General features: G+C 42.8%; 1 protein-coding gene across 1 annotated transcript in view; it reads left to right on the top strand.

Moving 5' to 3' along the window:
• anks1aa (ankyrin repeat and sterile alpha motif domain containing 1Aa) overlaps positions 1-22,147 on the top strand; it is a 74,311-nt gene that overhangs the window by 4,496 nt on the left and 47,668 nt on the right. Inside the window, exons 2-3 of the mRNA XM_030424417.1 lie at positions 9,664-9,744; positions 10,713-10,869. Coding sequence (XP_030280277.1) covers positions 9,664-9,744; positions 10,713-10,869 — 238 coding nt within the window. The remainder of the gene's footprint in view (positions 1-9,663; positions 9,745-10,712; positions 10,870-22,147) is intronic.

Raw genomic sequence — 22,147 nt, 5'->3', positions numbered from 1 at the left:
GAATGCATTTACCGTGCTTCCGTTCATACCGTAGTTTTTGCTAGGGCCTCATGACCCGTTCGGATCCCAGAGGTCTACAGGAAGAGCTCTTCACCAGCACTTCCTGGCCCGGGTTGTCCAAACAGAGGCAGCTGCTGCGGTCAGACCGGAGGTAAAGACAAGTCCCTGGCAGAGAGAGTGCCTGCCCACTGAGGGGAAATTAACAGAGGAATGCATGGAGTTCTGGACAGACGCTCTGAGAGCTTAGCCAGATGAGGGCTCGTCTCCCAGCTTCACAGCCTCGTCCTTTGTCCCCCTGACAAAGCGTAGAATGATGCCTATTTATATTCATATCAGTCCCTAAAGACCATTCTGGGTCCTTTCTTCACTATTTTGGTTTTACAAAGAAAATGGAGCTGTCATTTTGGTCGAACTGGACCACCTATTCAGAGCATCCCACTCATTAAGTCTAATGTTTTCTGTAGGTGAATACAGGAGGAGCTTTTGCAGTGTTTGATGTTAAAGACCGGCTTAAGATATCCACAAAAGCCTTTATATAACAGAAATATATTTCCTCTACAATGTGTTGTTCCTTTCTCTTGTTACTAGGGAGCAAAGCGTTTCTATCAGAGCGTTGACTTGGTTAGCATTTTTAAGATGCTTGGGCGCAACTCCAGATCATTCCATCCCATTACATCTGCAAATTCTGGCTCATCCCAAGCAGCCGAGAAAATATCCGCGGTGTAAGAGCTAGCACCTACTGTCCTTTTTAAAAAAAACAAAAAACGACAACAACAACAACAAAATATCCCTGGAGCTTCTTTGTTGTTAGCAGCTTTGCACATGTTGAATTCAGTGAGTGTGAATGTGCACTGTAGGACTCGGGCTGCTCTATCTGCAGATGACAGGCTCACAGCGGGAGTCTGTCACCCTCAGTCCTGAGCTGGATTTCATAGTAGCCGTCCAAGTTCAGGCAGACTGTCTCACTGCCCGCTGTTAGTGCAGGCAGACGGCGTTAACAAGGCACCTTCTGTCGCTTTCACAGCACTGGCAAGAACCTCAGATCAGCCCGAGGTAGCCACAGGCCGGGCAAACAACAGGTCTGGCAGTCACATTTTCGTCAATCGTTGACCTCTGAACCGAAAGAAACTGTAGCTGGTTCAGTCCAGGAGGGAGCAGTGGTAGCTGGGGAAACCCAACACCACCATGTTGGCATTCCAGGAGCATCTGAGTTTGGGATGCTCCGCGCGTTATGTTTACGGCCTGTGTTTGTGTAGACTGAGAAAGCAGGCAGAAAAGCACTTAGTAGCAGTGATGAATTCCACATATGTGTGTGAGGGGAAGCGGAGACTCGCAGATACAGCGTCCTTTTCATGCAGTGTGTAAGAAAATTATCTTTAATGATGGGCGGCTAAAAATAGCTTTCATCCAATTGGGTCAGGGGTTTCTTGTTTATATGTAGAGGAAAAGTTTCGTAGGAGATTCGATTGCAGCCATCTTGACAATATAGTGTCAATATTGATAATGAGGTATATGGTAAGAAATAGGATGTTTGATATTGTTGCAAAGTCTGAGCATTTCTGGAGTGCGTTTTGAGATATGTTGTGCATCATGATACAGCCAGAAAAATATTGCACTGTTATTTCAAGGCCATATCTCCCAGCCTTGATAAAATGTTGGCTTAAAATGCCAATAATATCATTTATTTTTATCGTTTCTGGGAAAATAAATCGTCCAACAAAAGCAGTTATTGTGACAGGCCTTCTTGTAAGAAATGCCGAGGAAAGGATGTTTTAAGAAGCACTTTTTCTCAGTATCACACAGTGCTTAACAGTCAAAGCACACTCTTACTTCTGTGGTTGCTAAGAAAGAAATTATCAGTTTCCTTTTTTTTCCTGTGCTTCCTGTATTAAAAGAAACAAAGTCGCTTAGCAGAACACACGGACACTTGTGTTTGCATGTTTGTGTGAACTCTTTCTCACCCCACTCACTGAAAAAAAACCCTATGATAACAAATGGACAAATGGCAAAGATAAGGCTGCTGTGGTTTGGGTGGATCTCTGCTTTTGAGCCCAGTTTGTTGGAAGAGGTTCCCACAGTGACCGCACACGTTAGCCCCCCCCCCCCCCCCCCCCCCCCGACCTGTGCAAGCCTACACGTGTGTTAGTCGGCTGTTGGCAGCCCCCGACCCAGACATTTTCATCTGGCTGGCCCTGCTGGCTGGCGTCTTCCGTTCTCTCCCACTCTACAGCTCTCAGCAGTCCTTTTGCCCACCTGCTGGGTCCACGCCAACCTCCACTCCACCTCCAGACTTCAAACGTGTTGTGCTTGGAGCCAGAGTAATGGCAGTGCCCTCAATATGTTCGCACAGGAAACAAATTAGCCCCGATCTTAAGATGTGTACTTCCCTTTCACTTTGATATTGGTGCAAACAGCGTAGACATGCCACAGTTCCTTGTATGGATTGGCCTCAGCATGACTAAGCAGATTAGCAACAAACTCTGACTGTTGACGACTTCCGGACACATGCGGCTTATCTTGAATGAGGTGTGACGTTGTTGTAATGGCTGTCATGGTTAAAGGACTTTTGCTGATGAATTTTGAAGGCAAACCGAGCAGTATTTACCAAAAAGGTTCTCTCATAGAGGAGCTGTGTGCTATTTCCAGAAGTGGGATGTCAGCACAACTGAAATTGCCCATCCACTTTGGCAAGTTTCTATTTGAATCTGAACATCAGCTTGCTCTTTCAAGCAAAATGTTCAGGGGATGCCGGCACGAAACGGTGAGGTTTTTGTAGTTGTCGTGCAGTGGCATCTGCTGTGAAAGTCGGTGGGGGAGACGCCGGCTTGATGTAAGACAGCCTGTGATTGAACGCGTTTTTCTTTCTGCTCTCGCCCCATCGGATCTCTTCTCTTCTTTCCTTCCGTGTTCATCCCACCTTTTCAGCCTGCCACCTGTGTTTTTCATGCCCATCATTATGAGTCTGGCAGAGCCCATTGGACGGCTCTGATCATAGACTGTGGGCAGACACAGTTTATTCACACCTCCCGCTGCCACACATTTGCTCTGTGAAATGCTCACTGTGGTGTGATTATGAGCCACGAAGACTCAATCAGGCTTAGTTAAGGCTGTGCTCTACAACTGAATATGGAAATTAGCGGTGATATCACCATCTTCATTTCAGCATTTTCTGTTCCTTTTTTAAAGTGGAGCTGCATACTGTTGACACGATGAACGTGCGTAAGTCGCATTCTGAAAGTGTTTGTTGCACCCTTTTTTAAAAAAAGAAAACGTCAAGGCTGGCAGTTTCATTATTTGATGAATTTGAGGAATTCTTACTTCATACATTCAGGAATGGACCTTATTCACGTGGCGGCCATTTTTCCCTGACATCCCACTTGGGGTGGGAAGCCGGAAGCTGTTGAATAAATGTATGGAATTTGACAAATCATGCCATTTCACTGCTTCCTAAATGACTAGCAACCGTAAAGACGATGGACATTAAAAATCTGTGCATATTTCAAGGTAAAAACTACATATTTGACAAACCCTTGTTGGCATTCAACCACTTCCTAGCTTACATTACCGTATGATTACATCCAGTATGTTTCAGCTCCAGGCATACATAAATGTGTCCAAGATGCGCGTTGATATTTTAGAATGAAAGCGGTAATGTTAGCTAGGAACGTGGATGAATGCTAACGTTAGCTGCTGTGTACTGGATGCCTGATGGTTATCAAATATGTTGTTTTATCTTGAAAAATGTCCCCATGCCCCTCAAAATTCTTTTCAGTTGCCAATTAGTCAGGAAGCAATACAATTTTGTCGAATTCCCTACATTTTTTCAACTTGGAACCTGGAGAACAGCAGTAAAACATTTGAGCTTCCCACCTTTTAGCTGAAGGTAATGGCCACCGTGTGAATATGGTCCATAACTCTCTTATGGTGCTTTTTCAATCCACATTAGCAGTATGGCTCTGCGAATAGCCATGTCAGTCAGTCTACCATGTTGTTCCAGACTGATATATCAGTATACCAGTCGCTCTATGACAGACGATTAGCGTCCCGTTACCAGGAAAATTGCAGTTCCAGTTGCGCCCATAAGTGAGGAATAAGGTAAATACCTGCTTACCACAGGCGTGTTAGCACTGTCAACTGTTTTTCTTACTTTATGTAATGATTGTGTGATGTAATGATCAGTGAAATATGGGCTCATCAGAAGTTGTAGAAAATCAAGGCGTAATCATAAATGTTCAGAATCATCAACCACGCGATCAAGAAATTCTCTAGTGAAGTAATTTTATGAGACTCGTCAGAGCTGAGTCATAGATTTGAAGTTTGTTGCCTAATTTGTTTCAAACAGTACAGTATGCGCTGCCCTTCGATATGGTCTGTAACAACTGGAGTGATGCTCGTGTACTACTTTATTATAGTTGTAGGTCCCAGCGCGGTACCTTGCCAGAGATTTGAGCTCATTAAGTCAGTGAGAGTATTCCCCAGCAGGCCTGGAGGACTCTGGCAGGTGCTTCGGTGTGTCTCCACTGAGGAGAAGATGCTCAAGTTGGCCGACTGGCTGCAGGGCATCTGGTTTCAGTACCCGCCAGCAGTATGCATAATTAAGCCCAATTTCCCTGAGGTTGGCTGACATGCGCCAGTCACTACTGGGCTCAGTGCCCTGGGCCTGACTAATCCCTGGCAGTGTGGTCACACTACTAATTGGCTTGAGGACAAATCTGTTTATTTGACACCGAGTTCTCACTCACCTGGGTTCCTTACTTGCTTAAACCTAAGCATGAATTTAGCCTTGCCTATTCCCTAGAGCTCAGTATATAAACATGGGATCATCTTTCATGACTTTTGGTTCCACTGGAAATGTGTACTTTTGTGTACTTTCAAGATCTGTTGTTAAATGACACATGATGTGGGTTGTACACTATAAGTATAAGCTCTGCACGGCAACTCAACTAGTCATTCTGGTTCATCCTGATCATAATAACTTGGAAAATAATAGATACGCATTTCAACATTCTCATGTGAGTCATCCCTGCTTTTTTCTACCTGCTAAGTTGTCTGACAGAGATGAGTGAATATGGATCAAATGATCAACACAAACTGACAGATGCATTCAAATGCATCAGATAACTTTATTGGTTTGGTGGCGGGAAAAGTATATCAACGCTGTCGGCTGAAAATATAGCCTATGAATAGATTCAATAATGTGAGGCCAATTGCCAAGAGGCACAGCATCTTCACACTCTACAGCAAGGGGCTTTATGCACTGTTTAAAGTTGGTTTGAGTTGGTTGAAGATGTCAACCCGCTGCACTTTGGAAGGGTCATGCAGTCTGGACTAGAGAGCCAAATGTTTGCCGCTGCGGATGCTTTTTACAGTTTAAAAGGAAGAAAACACAATTGTCATTTGGAATTAATGTTCCATGAGGGCTCAGAGTTTTAGCACAGCAATTCCTAGTGGAGCTATGGAATATTATCGGTCATACTGATGACAATTTTCATGTGGGCAAATCGTAAGAAAATAAATAAAATACATTTACAGAGCTTGTAGAAAGTTCAGAATATAGAGTCTCTTTTATGATTGTGAATCAGTCATTTTAAAAATGTTTGTCGGCTCCATAATGGTTGTCTTGTTAATCTCTGAGAATTCTGACAGTTGGTTTCAGCTTCTAACAGTGAATTAACATTGTAACACCGTTTAAACGTGGTATAGGTGTTTCGTCAACGATGAACAGTCTTGGTAGTTGCCAGTTTGTGGAAAAGAAATTGAAGAATGGTTGAATGCCCTCATGTTTGCTAACGTTTCTAACGTTAGCTAGTGCACTTGAGGGGGCAGATAATCTGAACAGCAGCGACATTGTAACAAGAATGAAGCATGTTGTTGATCGTCACGTTTAGCGGCTGAATTTTATCAATAACATCTTTTTAAATTGTTATCTTTTGGAAAAAATTAAGAAGTAAAAGTATTTGTTATCTCATTGGTATCGTCCATCAGAAGCAGGTAGTTGTCGGTTGCATACTGTGCTTCCCACTGTTTAGCCGCTTGGTATGAGAATCCATGAAAACCAAACTCCAGTCTCTTCTGTCTGTGGATGTAATTACCGAGCTCCATGACATTTGGACTTGAGAACATAACACAGAGGAGATTTATGTTTAAGCCCACATATTTTGGAAACGCCTTCAGTATATGTGTGACTAACATCAGCGGACTAATGCAGAGAAAATACATAAAAGAGGGGCAATGTTATTATCCTTCCTGCTGTCGTACTGGTCGGGCTTTGTACGACACAGAATTACAGCCCCCCAGAATCTTTTTCAAACTCCGGCTTCATCCCGCTGATATTCCCTCAGGGAAATTAAGGATTATCTCAGCCTTTCAAACAGGAATTCCTCAGTCAGTTCGAATGAATGTGTCCCCTCCCAAACCAAATCAACTCTGTTTTGCCCATTGCCCCGCTATGGGGCCAAAGCCCGTCCCCTTGGTTAGGTTGGTTGTGAGCCGTAGTAAGAGGATGAAGTGGATTGTCGAGCACCACTCTGACTCATGCCCTTGAGTGCCGCGCTGCCAAAATGAGGACGTAACACTTGGACTGCACTTGACGCTGCTACTACAGGAAGCTCTGCTCGCAACAAACTTGACAGTGAAAAACGTAATGAGCAGACATCTTCTTTCTCTCTCGCATGCAGGTTGATTCTGGTGAATTAACACCGACTATCACAGCAGTATGATGGAAATGGATACCAGAGAGTGACATCATGCTGCGTCTTGTGATGCATTACATCCCTGCAAGGTCTTGTTTGGTCATGTGGCAGATGTCACAATGTTTGTGTTGTCCGAGTGGCATTTTTTAGGAACTTCTGGCAATGACACATCAGAGTCATGACTGCTGAGGGGGATCGAAGTGTGCAGGAGCATCAGAAATGTTGGCCTTTATTCCAGTTTTTCTTTAGAACTGATGACTAAGAATAAGTAAGGAACATCTTTCAGTGTGGCTCATGATACATCTGACGTAAGGAGTTGAATGTTGCACAGCTATTTGAAATTCGTATTTTCTAAGAGGCATTTATTTTAACATCCTCGACTAGGATCCACTATACATAGAATGTAAGATACACTGATTAATAGCGTTAACCCTAACTGTAGGGTAGGTTTTTAAAAAATAGATTTTTTTTCAAGTTTATGTCTGTCGGGACATAATATTTGTATATTATTATACAACTTTAGTTCACTTCTGTTTTCATTCCTTTAAAGAAGAAGAAATTGTAACTGATGAAATGAATGTAATGTGTAGCGTGATACCCTTCCACAATAATATTTCAAAAGATGGTTATCATACCGTGAAAATCTCATGCTGCTGCAGCCCCGGCTTACAGTTATGTAGTCCTAATGTTCGCTTTGCACGACATGGCAATCAATGCGATGTCACCGCGTCATGTTAAAACGCACGCTGTGCCTTCTTGCATTACTCCCATATCCCTGAATTTGTAAAACTCTCCAGTCGTGGTCGCTGCTCTGTTCATGTTTATGGTAATTTGTTTATGGGTTGTTGTTTTTTTTTTTTTTTGTTGTTGTTGCTGTAAGCCGTTACATAACTCTTTATCTAGGACAACAACTAGAGGTCTGCTTCTGTCTCAGTGGTATTCCGTTTTGATGTGTGAAACGGCCAGGCACAACACAGGGCGGGCTTTTTCCTACTCCCAGCTACAAATTCTGCTACGAGTTCTGTAAGTGTGGAGAGGAAGTGTGTACGCCTGATGCCTTAAGAGCTCACATAATCGTAGCTCGCACCCCCCCCCCACACACACACACACTCCTCTCTGACAGAAATTCATCAATCCCCAGCATTTCCTCCCACCACATTTTCACACTTGAGTATTTCCTCTCGGCACGCCCTGCTTTTTGATGTCTCCTTGTCTTCATGGGTGCCTGACTCGGTGAGTTCAGACCCAAAAGGCGCTCTGTGAGAAATAAAGGGCTTAGGTTATGAGTAGTAGATCGGCGCATCCTTGTGTGTCTGTGCTCTGTCGCCTGCATTGTTCTGCAGGCGATGGAGCCCTCCAAGACACTTATTTAATGAGATGGCTCTGACTGTGTAATTGCAGGCTGCTCTCAGAGCTATTATAGGAGATGTATTTTAAGGGGGCAAAACAGCCATTACTGCAACAAAAAAACGGGCCGTGTGTGTGAAGCACGGTCGCACCGAAGCTGATTTGCAGGGGAGGATGAGCATCCTGCCGTCATCACACACCGCTTCTATCATGGATCGAATCCTATTGTGTCTGTGTTCAACTCCCGGAGCTGATGTTTGATATTTTTATCCACTGGTAAGATGTACAAATACGTGCCCTGCTGACTTTTCTCCAAAGGCTTTATTCATAGAAGAAATTACTCGCTTGCATCAAAATCCGAGTCGCTCATAATTTATGAAGCTGTGCGACTGTCAAATCGTCGATCGTTTGCGTTGGCGCTGAGACGGTTTTCTATAATATATCAAAAGCTAAGTAAATAGTAAAAAAGTCAGTAAGATTTCTCTTTATTTATTTTTTTTTCTCCCATTCATGATTGATTCTCTGCGAGGCCCAGTGGTTTTGCTCCCCTTCCCTTTCTGTTTGCCAAATGACTCTGGTCTCAGATATTTGGTTCACTAGTGCTGGGATTTCCTCGTCACATGATTTATTTAGGATGTGTTAAGGTCCTTCTGAGAGCCTCACATCCGCAGTCTCTGGCACTCCAGACAGCCTTTAGATTTTTAAATTGCTCCCTCAATCTCTCATGGCCGTTCCCCTCTATCATCGCGGCCTTTCCTCTTCACCACAGCGCTCTTTGCAAATTAAAAGAAACGAACCAATCGGAGCTGACAGCCGAGTTCAGCTCAAGTGAATGGGAGCGCAGGGCCACCGTCCTTTTTACCCTCTTCGGTGCTTTTTGGCTCAGTCTCGTTGCTTTGTTTGTTGCTCACACTGCATAACAAAAGCCTATTCTACTTCGCAACCCAGAATAATCAGGCTGACGTTGCATGGAGTTACTGTAAACGAGACGCAATTAGCTCAGCTGCTGCTTCGACCTGATAGGGTTTCTTTTCCTTCCTCGTTTTCTGGTTTGATACTGCCGCTGGTGGCCTGAGCTTCTTCATTCCTGTATGGAGTAGGGCTGCAACTAACGATTAACTTAATTATACTTTTACTCTGTAAAATGTCAAAGAAATGTCAAAAATGCTCATCAGACCTTCCCAGAGCCCAAAATTATGTCTTCACACTGCTTCTTTTGTCCAACCGACAGTCCAAAACACACAGACTCGTCATTTCCTTTCATAAGCATACGCATACTATCAAGTTTTTACATTTTTGCTTTTCAGATGACTAAAGCAATTGATCAATTATCAAAATAATGAGGTTAATAGTCTTTCTGCTGACTAATCTTTGCAGCTTTGTTCCAGAGAGTGTGTCTGAGACTGCATGCCCCCCACCTCACCTGTGCGTAGGCGGGGTTGGGCTGTGATGTAAACTTACTGCTGTTAGAGACCCTTAGATAGCAATCAAAACAGAATCGGTCACACCCACAGTTAGAGACTTTACATAAGGATTGGCAGTGTTTGTTTGGTGTATGTGTGTGTGTGTGTGTGTGTGTGTGTGGTTTTTTTTTTCCCTAACAATCCTTTCTTTTTCTTCACAGCATCTGGAGAGGCCCCAATGTGAATTGTGTGGACAGCACTGGATACTCCCCTCTCCACCACGCCGCCCTCAATGGACACAGGTAGTTCAGTGATGCATGCCTCTGTTGGAACCCATTTCAGCTTTTTTGTTTATAGGGTCTTGAAGTCTTGAAAGTTTAGCAAATGCTCAACTTTTTTTTTTAAAAAAATACATTCTTTGGGCCTTAGATGCCTTTACAGCTGAGGGTTTGGATAGGAAATGGCACAGACAGAGAGGGGGATGACATGCAGCAGAAGGCCACAGGGCGGATTCGAACCCTGGCCGCCAAGTTAGGACTATACCTGAACTTGAATATACTGCTAGAAAAATGACTGATTTATAACATAATCTAGTGTTTCACCTACAGCACCACTCACCTAAACAATATCGTTGTTTACTACTTGAAAAACTACTTGAAACTCATTACTTTCATTAGAAATCGCTGCCTGACTGACTGGTTAACATTATGATGAAGACGTGTGAATATAAATAAAAGAAACCAACAGACTGGCGCGGCCTCAACCTACCCTTTGTTTCTGCTCAAGCTACTAATAGAAAACTTATCAAATCTGAAAACGCATTGTGTAACCTGTTATGGTGCTGCTAAAGCTTGAAAATGCCGTCAAAGTGCTTAAATTTGACTATGGAAAAAGCATAGCGTATGTTCTAATGTAAATGCACAGATATTTTCTAATCTAGATCTGTAGATATTTTCTAAACTATGTAAATAGACTGAATAAATGTGTGTATATTTATGCATTAAGATTGATTGTTGTGGTTATAAATGAAGTCTGTAAACTTCATGCTATTGCATTTATAGTAATGCTTTAGATGTAATGGTAAATGTGCTGTATATGAACCCGGTGTGCAGGCTCACCATTAAATAAGGTCTGCCCTCACAGGCAATTGTCCCTCTGGGAACATAGAGCTATTGATTGGCTGTTTGTTAAGGCCTTGTGTATTTATTAGTGTGGTTAATAGCCGTGGCATTTTTTTCTGACCTGCCCTGTCCCTTTCTTTTTCCTACAGCGAGGTGGTGGAGGCACTGCTACGGAACGAGGCCTTGACCAACATCGCCGACAACAAGGGCTGCTATCCTCTCCATCTGGCTGCATGGAAGGGAGACGAACATATCGTCAAACTGCTCATCCACCAAGGACCTTCGCACCCCAAACTCAATGAGCAGGTCAGGCGCTGCATTGACCCGTCTGTGCTTGATTATGTGTGGTGTTTTTGGACTCTCTGTTTGACTAAGAAGTGACAGTTCACCCCAAAATACAAAATACATGCTTTTCCTCTTAGCTGTAGTGTTACTTACCGACACCCGTCACCTGTTTCAACTACATGAGGAGGCTGCATCTACTCATGGAGGAAGGACTAGTGCTCATGACAGCTTTACTAACTGGGCCAAGTGCCGTTTAGTTCCATTTTATGTGAGAGGTGACGAACTTCAACAAAACTCAGCAACTCACAAAACTTTCTAAATAGATAAATAGGACTGCAGATAAGAAGAAATGATGTATTGTTGATTGTGGTGAATCGTCCCTTTAAGGTTCCAGTTTTTAAGCACATTTAACATCCTGATGTTATCAGCGTGAAATGATGTCAGCACTAAAAAGATTTGTTCCTCCATCTAATCCGAGTTTGTTGGAAGATGTGCGTCTGTGTCTGCAGAAGACAAAGTAGACAGTCAGCAGTGGCTTTATAAAGATAAATTAGGTAACGTCCTCAAAACTGTCTGCTTTTGAACACATCTGCTGACCTTCAGTAGTTTCACAATTACAGTTTGAATGGTTTAGTCAGCAGCCATCGGACGGTGATCATTTTTCCACTTCAAGGAGTCATTTTTAACTGTGAAATGCCACGTGGAGATGCAAATTCTACTTCAGCATGGCATGCTCTATACTCCACGTGAACAAAAATTGAATGAATGTCAAAAAAGACTGTGTGCAGAGTTCTTTAACATCCGTGCATCATGAGTCTGATTCTACTGTGAAGCTCTCTGACGCCATGCTATTGTGAGAAGTGCTTGTCTGCCCCTAACCATTTTAACTGTTTTAACTCATATGTTTCATATTTTGTTTGGTTGCTTACCGCACAGACGGGCCCCAGACCTGCACCGTCTCTGGCCTGTCCTGTTTGGGATCAGGAGAAATGACCCATTATGAGCTCTATGCAGTCAGAACCTGAAATCTGTTGATCAAACAAGCCACTGTCAAGATATCGCAAAAACTCAATTGCTCTCATTTTGTGTCATTTCTCCCAGCCTGTTCATGATTGTTCATTAACTCAATTCTGATTTTGTTTCTCCTTTTTATTTAGTTTGACTCATTTGTGATCATCATTCATTTGTTCATTGCTTGTCTGATCCAAAACCATCGGCCTATCTTCTCTTCCTCCCTCCCAGAGCTCTGTAGACCATAAAGAGTTCAAACGCTGTGGGCCCTTTGACCCATATATTAATGCCAAGGTGTGTACACACAGTGCTGCCGAAACAACATTTCTTTTGAAGTACCTCTTTGCTTTCCTGCTGTGTCGGCTTTGCTGTGCTTGGGTTTGGTTTGCTGCTGCTGCTTGCCGGGGCCGCTCTGCTGCAGAGTTGCGGGGAGGCTTTTCGGTAGATTCCTGCTCTCTGGCTTTCTGCTCGTGTTTGCTTGTGATCTTCAGCTTAATTCAAATGCTGTGTTTAACATAAGTGATGCTGCATTGCTACATACACCTCCACCACAAACAATAATCTCTGGTATATGTTACAGCAGTGTTTTCCCAGCCCTTTGCAATAGAAAGGTCTGCCCTCTGAGGGTCACTGTGGGTGATTTTTGAATCTGCATGTTAATTGTTTGTGCTGGGTTGTTAGAAATTGAGCGATTTTGATAAGAAAACTTGCATAATGTGCAGTCTAGCGCAGTGCAGTTGTTGGCAGCAGTATGAGAAAAATATTGACTGATACAAACCACACTATCAATTAGAACTGCCACGATCTTTATGGTTGTCTTCTGTAACCCTAACCCCACTGGTGGATTGTGTATTGCTACAAATTGAGTGCCAAATAGATGAACTGCAAAACACTGCAATAAATGGTTATTTTCAATGACCATATTAACAATTTTTTACTGTACTAATTATGACAAATGATAAACCCAAGTTACAAAGTCAAAGAGTCAATTTATTATAATGCATATAGAAGGCAAACAACCCATTCTTTGGATTTGGTAAGTTGTAACAAACAAAGTGTTCCTTTACACCCATTTGAAAAGATTCATACCATGTGGCGTCAGTCCTTGATTCATTTGTTCCTCAGAAAAGTCAAGTGTTGCAGAGTCCAGCAACACTTCACTTTTCAGCCCATTTGTCGGGCCCCCACCGAGTTTCATAATTACCTTTTGAATATTTTTAACAGCAGCCATAGGAAGTTTTTACCATGCTAGCAATGTTTCTTACCTGAAGATGGATCGTCCTTCCTCTAGCACTACCCTGAAGTTGATATTTGCGGTTATGGATGAAGCGTATGGACAGCTATTGGATGGATTACCTTGATGTTTGGTACACACATTTTTCTTTTGCTACGACAGGAAACCACCGGTCAAAAACAATGATTAGCAAGTCAAATCATAATCATCAACTAGCCTTACAAATATCGTGTTTTACCGCAGTTGTGTGTGTGCTTGCGCAAGTGGTGTCACTGTACCAAAATGTCAAAGACGGTCGACCCACTTGCACATGTGCCACTCTGATGGGGCAGGTAGTGAAAGGCATGTTAGCATGCTGACATTAGCATTCAGCTCAAAGCAACTATCTACAGCCTCACAAATCTGCTGGCTGGCATCACTGTAGCTGGTCTTCTTAAATGATTAGGGAAAAAATTTGTTCAAAAAGTAATTAAAGAACCCATCAAAGACCAAAAATGAAGCTATGATACCTTAGAACTAGGCACTCAGCAACTGGGGTCAGACAAGGGACAGCTTTGACTCTTTACCCCTCATTTACTTGACTCATCTGAAATACACCCAGTACACCATCATCCTTTTTCATATTTCAGTGTGAGTGCACCCTCTTTGCATTCAGGCTCCAAGGGAAGCCCCAGCCACAGCGTGTTTACATGAGGACGATGGCTGTTGAGCAGACACGGCAGAGCTGACGGTGTCGCCGCTGACAGTCAGAGCAGTGAGCAGTGTGAACACGCCGTGTCGGTTGCTTCACGATTGAATTTTGAGCAGGCAGAGCTGGAAACTAACCCGGGCCTACAGATAAAGCTGAGCACTATTTCTGAACATTGTCACATTTCCCCTGCACTAATCTTCTTAGTGTTTGGATTGGGGAGGCTGGCTTTCTTTAATGCTGCTATATATCGGAGTGTAAACTTCTCCTGCAGTGGTTTCCTCGCCCTTTTTTCCATTTAGTCTGATCGATGGATTTACCATTGAATCTTGTGGTCCGCTGGGCTTACAGATGATGCCCTAATGTAAACGGGATAGTTTGGGGGCACTACCTGGTTATGAGCCTGAATAATTGAAGCCTCGTGATGAATAAATCACAAACGTGGATGCATTGTAGATGCTCATGGCCCCGGTTGTGGTTGTGGTCATGGTTGATGGCATCATGTGACTGAGTTGGCGGGGGGTGTGCTTGGCCTGCCTCCCCTCTCATCACACTCCAGGACCAGGGAGCCATCTCATGAGGCTGAGGAGGAGGAGGCTGGGAGGTTTTCAGTGTAGCAGTCTCTTTGCATCAGCATCAAAGACAGATTTCCATGCCATGCTTGTCTGCGAGTGGGTGTATTCTTCCCTCCTCTTCCTCTTCTCCCCACCTCCCAGTTTGCGCTTGAAAGCTTGCGGTGCTGAGGAGAGAGAGAGAGAGGTGGCACGTTGTCAAGGTAACCGTGCCATAGGTTATTGGTCATACAGTGCTTGTGAGTGACCCAGTGGTGATTTATTTGTTGTGTTTGTGCAGAGTGACCTAGCCAGACATAAAGGTGTATGGCGAGGCTTGAAGAGGGGTTCTGGATTCATGGCTGATAGGAGCTTTAGTGGTCCTCCTGTCAGAGACACTGAAGGAGTCGGTCTGGACTGGGTCCAGTACTCTGTCATCCTGGTCCAGGAAACCAGCCAGGCTAATGTTTATTCATTATACTTCTGTGCTCTCTCCTGCTGAGAGTGTCCTGAATGGGATGGCCGCTTTGATGTTTAAGATGCCTCAGTAGGTGAGAGCCAACCATGAACCGCAGGACCTGACCTGGACCGACCCCACCATCCGAATATTGGGGTTAAGCAGGTTGCAAGTTGTAGACATTAGAACTGGAATGACTAGTTAATTAATGGTATGGTGTGAAGAATTTATGGGGATCTATTGGCAAAATAAGAGTATGATATTCATTCATATGGTTTCATTAGTGTATAACTAACCTTAAACTAGGGATGGTTGTGTTTTTGTCAGAACAAGCCTTCTATATCTAAAGTGGTTGTGGGTCCTCTTCCACAGAGTCCGCCATGTTGCACTGCCGTGTTTCTACTAACACATTCTCACTCCCATCTCATCTGGTCAGCAGGCTTGAGATTCAAACTATGATATTCTACCGGCCATTCCAGCATCAGTTCTGCATGTGAAGGGCTCTGCAACTTCTGGTCTGACTTTCAAACTGAGATAAGCTTGCTGGCAAACAGTTCAGATATTTTGACATATTTTGACTTGGGCTGTTATCAACATTGTCAAACGGTCCAGTCTGGTTAGGTTTAGGCACCAAAACTACTTGGCTAGTTTAAGGAAAACATCCTGCTTTGTGTTGAGGTAATGCTGAACACTGTTGTCACTTACTCCTCTGGGAATGTTCTTTATATGACCCAACCAATCCTCCGACCTTGACTTTTCTTGCTCGTTTATGGGGCAATTTTCGCGATTCTTTTCGATATGTACCATTCGTTAGATTGATATTTTTTGGTTGATACACTTTTAGATCAAGTTGGAAAACGCCAACAAGTCCAAAATGAAGTAATAAAATTGCTTGTTCTATCCAACCAAGTGTTGGTTTCGACTCTCAATATATTAGTCGTTGAAGACCAATCAGTCACTTGTTCCAGCTCTCTCCAGTTTTTTTGCATTGCTCTGTGAAAACATGACATCAAAAGATTGGATAGAGAAAATAATCAGTTATAATTATTATAATTATACTTGTTGTATGAGGAAGGATGGCATAAGGCTTTCTATTCATTATCGTCATCTCATTAGCACTATTATTACAAGAATTTGCAAAAATTGCTGTCTTCAGTCAAGACCATTTTAATGAATGCCTTCATTGACCTCTTTTTTTATTAATTACCACGCATGCTGTGTATTACCATATAATAGGATATAGCCCTTGGTCTGCCCAGACTCATAACACGCTACCTCTCACCCAGGCTTCATCTTCCTATATAGGTCACATGTCTAATAGGATATATGCTTAGATGAGTTCCTCTGACCCAGGCTCAGAGGGCCTGGGTACTCTGGCATTTACGTGAACTCAAACATCATGAACTGTACGTAACACCAGACATTAATCCTTGAGCGATATCCTATAAGTGACATTTAGTAAAAAATAAAGGCAAAATATTTAGACTTTGAGTGAATATATGCTTACACTGGATGTGGATTGTACATCTTCCTGCAGGCTTGCTGTGCAGTATCTCAGAGAGATAACATAGAATAAAGTTTCTGATGGCAGCCTTAGAAGGAATTTGTTTGGACTTTGGTCACCTCATTACCAGCGGAGCAGAGTTTCCCCATCTTCCTCGCAGTCTGCCAGCGCGCTCATTTATCCCCTCTGTCTGTCACTTCGGCGGCCAGCTCTTCCCTCAGCAGCACATCACACCCCTCCTCCCTTTTACCTTCTGCTCGGCGCTCGTCCTCCAGGACTCGTTCTTGTCTCTGTCGTGCCAAGAAATAGCTGAAGCACATTTGACGAGCCCTTGAGGGGACGTGTTGTTATTTAACACAAGGATCGCGATTTCTCCATTGTCATGCATTCACATTTGCAAATTTCAGGGTGTGTCCTCTACGGCAGTTGGGGCCCATTTGTGACTGGAGGACAAGAATTTGAGAGCAGAGATGGTATCTACGATCTTTAAGGCTTATTTTTATGTTGATTGAAAATGTGTCCCATTTATCCAAGTGGAATATGAAGGGGAAAACCACTCTTTCCTGTGTAAAAAGAAAAAAAAGAAAAAGGGAGGAAAACTCCACTGAAGAAAGAATTACAATCTATGGCAGGAAGCCAGTTAGACATTGATCTAGTTGCAGGACTGTGAAGTCTGTTTAGTCTGGAATGCGTGACAGTGTCCAAATAAAAATCCACTCTTAGAGTCAGCCTTTATATTATTGCTGCTGTGCATTTAGAGGAAGAAATACTCCAGGATTTACAGGGCCGTTGACAAATGGAGACAAATATATCGCAATTAGTCGATTAGTTTTTTTTTCTCTATAAATCCTCAGTGAATGGTAGAAAAACCCAACACAGTTTCCAGAGCAGAAGGTGATCTGACCAACAGTCCTTAACTCGATGAGTTTTAATTTAAAATGATATAAAAAAAATCCAAATAGCAGCAAATATTTAGCTTTTAATGATTACATTATTGTTAGAGTTTGTTGACTGTTGTTGACTAAACACCCCACAACCGCTCCCACATTTAGCATTATCGGCTGTATACAAACATTTAGTAAATGGTTTATGAGACATTAAAATGCAGTTGTAGGCAAATATAGATGAGTAATGATGTGTTTGTTAACAACTTCAACTCCTGTGGACATTTGTTATTAGAGGTTAGTGTAAAAACAGAAACAAGCAACACTTAATGCGTTGTATTTTAACTTTAAGTGTAAAAAAAACTGTTTATTTCATGTTTATTTGGTGCTTATACATGCTAAATAGTGGTGTATTTCTTTTAGACTTTAACATTGTGCAGTTTAACAGCTGGATAATTAATTTCTAAAACATTTGTTTAACACTAAAATTTAAAATAGTCAAGACACCTCCTTCTCCCTGTGTGTGTGTGTGCGTGTGTGTGTGTGTATGTGTTTGTAAGAGATCCATGTTTTGTATGAATGTGTAAAAACTAGCAGGATTTCAGCTTGTGACAGTGGAGACAGGCACGCAGCGATGGGCACGGGCAGCCCTTTGGCACACTAGCTGCAACAGCTGCTAAGCCCACCCCGCCACCACCACCTCCCCCCACCCACCACTACTACTACCACCACTTCCAGGAGCGAGGGGTGACGTAACCGCTGCCTCGCGCTGCTGCCAGCCAGCTCGTCACGTGACCGAGCTCGCTAGTCAAACCGTGTTACCATCTCCCAGCCGCAGGTTGTGAGAATCATAACATCATCCGCTCTCTCCATCACTGTGCACCTCCTTTCCCTTCCCCCCCCCCGCCCCGAATATTCTGCAGCATGAAAAAACCAAATGCGAGTGTATTCGCCAGATGTTCTTGGTTAGGGCAGGGGTTTATCAATCAGCAGCAGACACCATCGGAGATCTTAATCTCTTCTTGTTTGACATGCACTGAGGTCTAAATCAGGATGAGGTTTTTACGCCGCCCGCAGAACAGTAACGACAGGATTTTGATAAAAACATGTACTGTCAAGGAAGTCTTGGCCGCGCCATATGAGTTCTAATCTCTTCCCCAGTGTGGCTGCTAGTCATTGGTGCCATTTTGTGTAATAGCCTTCAGAGCTCGGTCTTGTCAGTACATGATTGTTTGACTCCTCACGTGGCCCGTGGTAGTACAGTGGAGATAAGAATGATCCTGTTCTTTTATACAGCGAGATTTCCTGCTGCGGTCCTTACATGTGTTTTATAAATGTGTCATGTTTTGGAATGTTATTTTGCTGCAGGGCTATCGCTCTGCTAAAAATAGTTTCAAACCAGGCTACCCGTTTTTAGGTCCCCTGGAACCATGTTTACTTATTTTAATCACTTTAATCACAGAATTGTTTAGATCATGCTGCTCCTGGGCCTGCAGTAGCCGTATAGACTGGATGGATTTCGAAGCTGTGGCTTCCATATCCAGAATCGTGATTCTATCCAATGGCTTTCAGTAAATGAATCAAGACGATGCCTGGTCATTGGTGAGCCTGTCGTAATAATTCCATTAGTATTGATTCATTGTGCCATAAATTGACATGACCTAAATCATTTTACCTTATCGACAGTGAACCAAGTGAAGATAACATGCTACTCGAGGCTAATTGGTGTTTGTTTTTTTCAAATAAATGCATTATTTCAGCCAAGAATGACTCCAGATGGACTTGGTTAAAGGCCCACTCCATAACTCACTCTGCTATGGGAACATTTGGGTTCAGCCAATCAGAGAAGAGAGCCTTACATATTAATGACATATTTATTTATTATTTAGGCTCAACTTTTTGCAGTATTTTGTTATTGGTTGTTGTGGGGTTTTATTGAATTTATGATATTTTAATGTTTTTTTTCCAGTTTCGAATTGCAATATCTGAAAATTGTTATTATTGAAGTGTCAGTTGCTATTTCAGTAATATGCTATTGTATTTTCATTTTAACAGTTGAATAAAATGTATGTTGTTCAGTAGTTACCATGACAGCATTTCAATCAATATGCATTCATCTCTTGCATAAATTGAAGATAAAGTGGTTTTACCTAGCAGGTGTGTGTACTTAGCAGCTGATGAATGTAGTATACTGCACTGTGCAATTTATAAATATCACATTTTTGACCAAAAACATGCAGAAAACACATGAAACCACATGAACCCACTGGAACTTTGCACTAAATCCTCTGTGTTCTCTACATAAATCAAAACAAATAGACATCAGAAGTTAAAGTCAAGTCTATAATTTTAAGGTTTTTCCTTGTCTATCCACAGTGGGATTGACCCTTTTCTGCCAGTGTGTGAGCGGATAATGCTTTTAAGATATATGTTTATTTCTTTTGAGATCAGTAATATGATTGGAACAAAAACGAAGACAGGACAGCATAAACATGAACAACACAACATAAAGAACAAGGCACATCCCGGTAGTACAAATAACAAAGTTACAAGTTAAAAGTTATAAAAAGCAGTATTCCAAACAAAACAAAACCCACTTTTTCTCACATAGTTTCCAAAGATGAGGAGTGAGTAGCTCCATGAATAGCTATGAGTGTATCATGTTCCCGATGCTTCCCAGAGGCCTCTGAGAAAAAAAAAAAAAATACATAAATAAAGATTCTATTCCAGTATATGTACAGTTTACTGCAGGACTAGAACAACTTAACATGGAGATCATTTTTGGGTTGTTTGGGATTTTCCAGAGTGGCACTACAGTGGAAGATCCTCGTGTGAATAATGCATAGCTTGCATCAATAGACGTGAGGCAAGGCTTGATGTCTCATAGCTGCTTGTTTCCTATCAGTGAGTCAAGCGGCAGGTCAGCCATGTTTAATGCGATCAGATGCTGGCTGACACATAGCTATAGAGCGCTGACCACCACACTGACAGGGAGACACTTGGTTATAAGCGCTGTGGCCGCTTGGAGTGTCAGTCCAGAAGGTGTCGTCTGTCTTCTGTAGGAACACACATTAACAAAAATTTCCTGTCATTACAGTCTGGACCCTTTGTGTAAATCCTTGTATGATTTTTTATTTATTTTTTATTTTTTTTTACAAGGATTACCATTGAAGCAGCAGACCCAGGAAGTGAATCACGCTGATGTAATCACGGCGTGTATGTTTGCCCCGCTGAAGTCATCTTAATACTCGGGAGTAAATCCAGAGTGAAAAAGCTGTGTCAAATGCTCGATGGCGCGTCACAGATCAAAGACGGCGTGCTCTTTTCGAGCATCCGCGTTTCTCTGAGAGAACATGTGAGTTTTGTCTTGAGTCACGGAGAAGATTGTTGAAGGAGAATTAAGGACACAAACCCCAAAAACCACCCAGGCAGTGAAAAGCGAGGCTGCTGTGGTTTACCTCAGAGAAAGACTTTTTTTTTTCCCCCCTTTCTCTCCATGTGTTTTTGTTCACTTTAAACCAGACCGAGCTTTTTCTCAGCCAGCCTCTGAGCTCCCTCTTTTGATCGGCAGGTGTCGTTTTGTTCCTCTAAGCTCCACCTCCTTCTCTCTCGGCTCAAGCTGTGACCTGCTTTGCCTGTATAGTACAATACTCACTCTCTCTTTCTCTCCCAATCCCACTAACAATGAAGGAGATACCTGCTGATCCCATCTGGCGCCAGGTTTATGTGAAAGTATCACCGAAGGGGGGCGACGGACACCTGTCTATAGCTGCCCTGTTGCCCCCCCCCCCCAACGCGATATCCTGTCTTCGGTGACACAGCTGGCACGTTCCTCTGGGAGTCACCCAAAAACGGGCATCATGCACGTCCGTGTGGGGGCTTCTCATGCCAGCTGTCAGCCCTTTGTAGGTGGCTCTGTGTGTCTGGAATGACTGCCTCTTGGAGCATGTGGTTCCACAATAGCTGGCATTTTGTCTGCCACTCCCATCTATGCACAACATGTTAATAGATCCAAAGACGTGTCAGGTTGTACAGGCTTTGTTAGTAGATTGCCAAGGAGCACATGTATCAGCAATTCTGTCACACTTTGAGAGATTGAGAGCAGTCTATTTTTTAATTTTTTTTGCTCTGTGGCACTTTCGAAGTGTTTTTAATGTCCTCTTTCTGTATTTAAATCGCCCCCTATTTCTAGATACAACCCAGTAGCACAGCCTTAATCATGACTATTCATGCTGTCCCTGTGTGTTTGTTGTTTGAGCTGGTAGGGAGTATTCCCTAGCTGGGTTGTAAGGTCGGCCCCCTGCTGGCCGTTCAGTAGTGCTGGAGGTCCTCAGGTCTGTTATACATCGATCTTGTTGCTGCATGCGAGTTATTAGATCCAATAAACCTCACTCACTGAGTTTAGATTGTAATTACTGGTTTTAATTGCTGTTTGTCTGCTTGTCCGGTAGCCTGTTGTTCTACTACGAGGAGATTTGAACACACACACACACACAGGGACAAATGTTTGTTTGCAGGATGGGAACCTCTTTAACATGAATGACGCTGGATATTTACTTTGATCTTAATGGAGTCCTCTCCTCACTGTTTTCTCTTCCTAACACTGAGTCACTAAGAGGTAATAGAGTTTGCACTCTTGTCAGGCAGTTACCCAGACCACTATGCATTAAATTGGTGTACATATTGTAGATTTATTACCTAGTTCTGGAACAATCGGTTGATCATTCGATTTCCACGAGAGGCTGAAAGTGAATCAGCAGCTGTATTTGTAATCAAGTTGTTGAATTGTTGAGTCATGATATTGCATTTTTAGCTATTTTCCCGCTTTAAAGACCCGATGATGATCTTCTAATTGTCTGTTGATTGACCGTCAGTGAACATCAATTTTTAGTTGCAGCCCTAGTGTTATCATTAATATCACATAATGTCATTAAGTAAGAAAATACTGTTTTTTTTTCCTTAGTCACAAT

This window comes from Sparus aurata, chromosome 7, assembly GCF_900880675.1.
Source record: "Sparus aurata chromosome 7, fSpaAur1.1, whole genome shotgun sequence".
NCBI lineage: Eukaryota > Metazoa > Chordata > Actinopteri > Spariformes > Sparidae > Sparus > Sparus aurata.
The sequence above is the reverse complement of the archived record's forward strand: the minus strand, read 5'-3'. Positions and strand labels throughout refer to the sequence as shown.